This window comes from Calidris pugnax, unplaced genomic scaffold (genome assembly GCF_001431845.1).
Source record: "Calidris pugnax isolate Ruff unplaced genomic scaffold, ASM143184v1 scaffold541, whole genome shotgun sequence".
In the NCBI taxonomy this organism is placed as follows: domain Eukaryota; kingdom Metazoa; phylum Chordata; class Aves; order Charadriiformes; family Scolopacidae; genus Calidris; species Calidris pugnax.
In genome coordinates this window covers 96,788-100,072 of record NW_015091272.1, presented here as the reverse complement: position 1 = coordinate 100,072, position 3,285 = coordinate 96,788, and the positions used below count along the sequence as shown (strand labels likewise).

Sequence of the window (3,285 nt, the reverse complement as noted above, 5' to 3'; positions counted from 1 at the left end):
CCTACACCATGGAGGTGGTGGTCTACCACTACCGCGGCCGCCAGAAGTTCATCCCCATCGGCCGCGCCAGCACCCAGTTCAGCATCACCGGTGGGTACCGGGGAGAGGGGGAGGAAAAGACGGGGGGTGGGGGATTTCCCGGTGGGGCTGGATGATCTGACAGCCTGGACGAGCACAGGATCTGCTGGATCAAGCACTGGCTGACTGGAAGGTCCCAAAGAGTGGTGCTCAATGGATTCAAATCCAGCTGGTGGCTGGTCACAAGTGGTGTCCCTCAAGGCTCAGTGTTGGGACCATTTCTATTTAACATCTTTATTGATGATCTCAAGAAGGACATAAGGTGTAACATCAGCAAGTTGGCAGATGACACCAAGTTAAGCAGGAGTGGTGACTCCCAGGAGGAGAGGGAAGCCCTACAGAGGGACCTAGATAGATTGGATCACTGGACCAAGATCAACGGCCTGAGTTTCAACAAGGGCAAGTGCCAGGTCCTGCACTTGGGCCACACCAACCCCCTGCAGCGCTACAGGCTGGGGGAAGTGTGGCTGGAGCTGCCTGGAGGAAAGAGACCTGGGGGTTCGAGTTGCCAAACGGCTGAATATGAGCCACAGTGTGCCCAGGGGGGCAAGAAAGCCAAAAATAGTGTGAGCAGCAGAAGTAGGGAGGTGATTGTGCCCCTGTGCTCAGCACTGGGGAGGCCACAGCTCGAGTGTTGTGTCCAGTTTTGGGCACCTCAATCCAAGAGAGATCTGGAGGTGCTGGAGCGAGGGCAGAGGAGGGCAACGAAGCTGGTGAGGGGGCTGGAGAACAAAATCTTATGAAGAGTGATTGAAAGAGCTGGGGCTGTTTAGTGTGAGGAAGAGGAGGCTGAGGGGAGACCTCATCACTCTCTACAACTCCATGAAAGGACACTGTAGAGAGGTTGGTGCTGGTCTCTTCTCACAGGTCATTAGTGACAGAAGGAGAGGGAACGGCTTCAAGCTCCAACAGGGGAGGTTTAGATTGAACATTAGGAAGGAATTTTTCACCCAAAGAGTGGTCGGGCGTTGGAAGAGGCTGCCCAGGGAGGGGGTGGAGTCCCCATCCCTGGCTGTGTTGAAGGGCCGTTTAGATGCAGTGCTGAGGGACATGGTGTAGGGGAGGACTTTGTAGAGTAGGGGAGATGGTTGGACTCGATGATCCCAAGGGTCTCTTCCAACCTGGACCATTCTATGATTCTATCTGACGGTGCCCCCCACGATTTGTTCCCCCTCCCCACCCACCCCCAGACCAGGTGCCCTTCGCCGTGGACGTGTCGCAGGTGCAGGACGCGGCGGAAGACGACGGGCGCTTCGTGCGTAACCGCCCCGTGGCCTTCACCGTGCGGCTGCACGACCCCAGCCGGTACCTGCGCGACGCCGACGTCTCCTACTCCTGGGATTTCGGGGACCAGAGCGGGACCCTCATCTCCCGCAGCCCCACCGTCACCCACACCTACCTACAGACCGGCTCCTTCGCCCCCCGCCTGGTCCTGCAGGCCGCCATCCCCCTCAGCCCCTGCGGCACCTCCGCCGCCCCCGTCATGGACCCCACCACCGGACCACCCCCCTCGGCGGGACCCACGGCCACGCAGCCCACCGGGACCACCCCGGGGGGGGCCAGCACCGCCGGGGCGCCCAGCACCGGTAAGGGAGCACGGAGGTGCCCACCTTGGGGGTCCTGGGGGTGCCCTCTGCCAGGGGTGTCCCCTCCATCCCTGCTCTGCCCACAGCACCCTCCGGATCACCGGCAGAGCCCACGGGGGGATCAGTGGCCGTGCCCTCGGACGCCGCCGTCACCGAGCCCATGGACCCTGCTGCCACTGAAGCCATGGACCCTGCTGCCACTGAAGCCATGGACCCCGCTGCCACCGAGGCCGTGGACCCCGCCGTCACGGAGCCCACCCTCCTGACACCCAGCACCCCCGTGGACGCCGTGGGTACCGACCCCACTGCCGTCACCGTCGCGGCATCCGCAGCCCCCCTGCTCCCCACCTCGGTGATCCCGGCTGGGGACGACGCGTCGGTCACCTCGGCCCCCGCGCAGGGAACGGTGGCTGCAGGTGGGTGCTTCCCCCCAGGGTAAGGAGGGGGGGGACATGGGCTGTGTCTGGGGGGGGTCCCTGCGAGGGCTCAGCCCCCCCTGGCTCTTCCCCAGCCTCTCCTGCTTCTCCTGCAGATGTGGCCACAGCTGGAGCCACGGGTGATGCCACAGTGGGAGCCACAGCTGGAGCCACGGTGGGAGTGACAGTGGGAGCCACAGCTGGAGCCACAGCTGGAGCCACGGTGGCATCTGCAGCTGGAGCCACAGCTGGAGCCACAGCTGGAGCCATGGTGGCATCTGCAGTTGGAGCCACAGTGGGAGCGACGGCAGGAGCCACAGCTGGAGCCACAGCGGGAGCAACGGTGGGAGCCACGGCTGTATCCCTGGCTGCTGCCACAGCTGGAGCCACATCTGGAGCCACAGCTGTCCCCACGGCCGCCCCTGAGGCCACCGCGGCGCCGCTGGTGCTGGTGAAGCGCCAGGCACCGGCCGAGGAACCCACCGGCTGCATCCTCTACCGCTACGGCACCTTCTCCACCCAACTGGACATCGTCCGTGAGCGCTGGGATGGGGGGTGTCCAGGAGGGTCCAGGAGGGGGGGTTCAGGGTGTCCGAACCCCCTCCCACAACCCCCCCCTGTTCCCATTGCAGAGGGCATCGAGAGCGTGGCCATCGTGCAGGTGGTGCCGGTGGTGCCGGAGGGGAGCGGGAACAGCGTGGAGCTGACGGTGACCTGCGAGGGGAGGTGAGGGGTGGTCCCCAGGGTTGGGGGGGACCCTGAACCAAGGAGGAGGTGGTGGTGTGACCCCCTCCATCCTCTTTTACCCCCCCTAACCACAGCCTGCCCGAGGAGGTGTGCACGGTGGTGGCGGACGCCGAGTGCCAGACGGCGCAGGCGCAGACGTGCTCGGCCGTGTCCCCGTCCCCCGGTTGCCAGCTCGTCCTGCGCCAGGACTTCAACCAGTCCGGCCTCTACTGCCTCAACGTCTCCTTGGCCAACGGCAACGGGCTGGCCATGGCCAGCACCCGGGTGGCCGTGGGAGGTGGGATTGGGGGGCTGGGGGAGTTGGGGGAAGATGGGTCCTGGTGGGTGGTTGGGGGGATGCTGAGCCCCCCCTCTGTCCCTGCAGGCGCTGCCCCCGGCACCGGCAGGACCACGCTCTTCGTGGGGCTGGTGCTCATGGTCGCTGCTCTGGGGACCGCAGCCTATACCTACAGGTCAGG

At 64.8% G+C, this 3,285-nt stretch overlaps 1 protein-coding gene across 1 annotated transcript; it reads left to right on the top strand.

The window, feature by feature from the left end:
• Positions 1–6: 6 nt before the first annotated feature.
• Positions 7–3,277, top strand: PMEL (premelanosome protein; the record flags this gene model as incomplete). Its single annotated transcript, XM_014960562.1, has 7 exons — positions 7–90; positions 1,269–1,664; positions 1,751–2,080; positions 2,197–2,616; positions 2,713–2,806; positions 2,902–3,104; positions 3,192–3,277. Coding segments are annotated over exons 1-7 (1,611 nt in total), but the record flags the coding sequence as incomplete, so codon positions are not given.
• Positions 3,278–3,285: the final 8 nt, after the last annotated feature.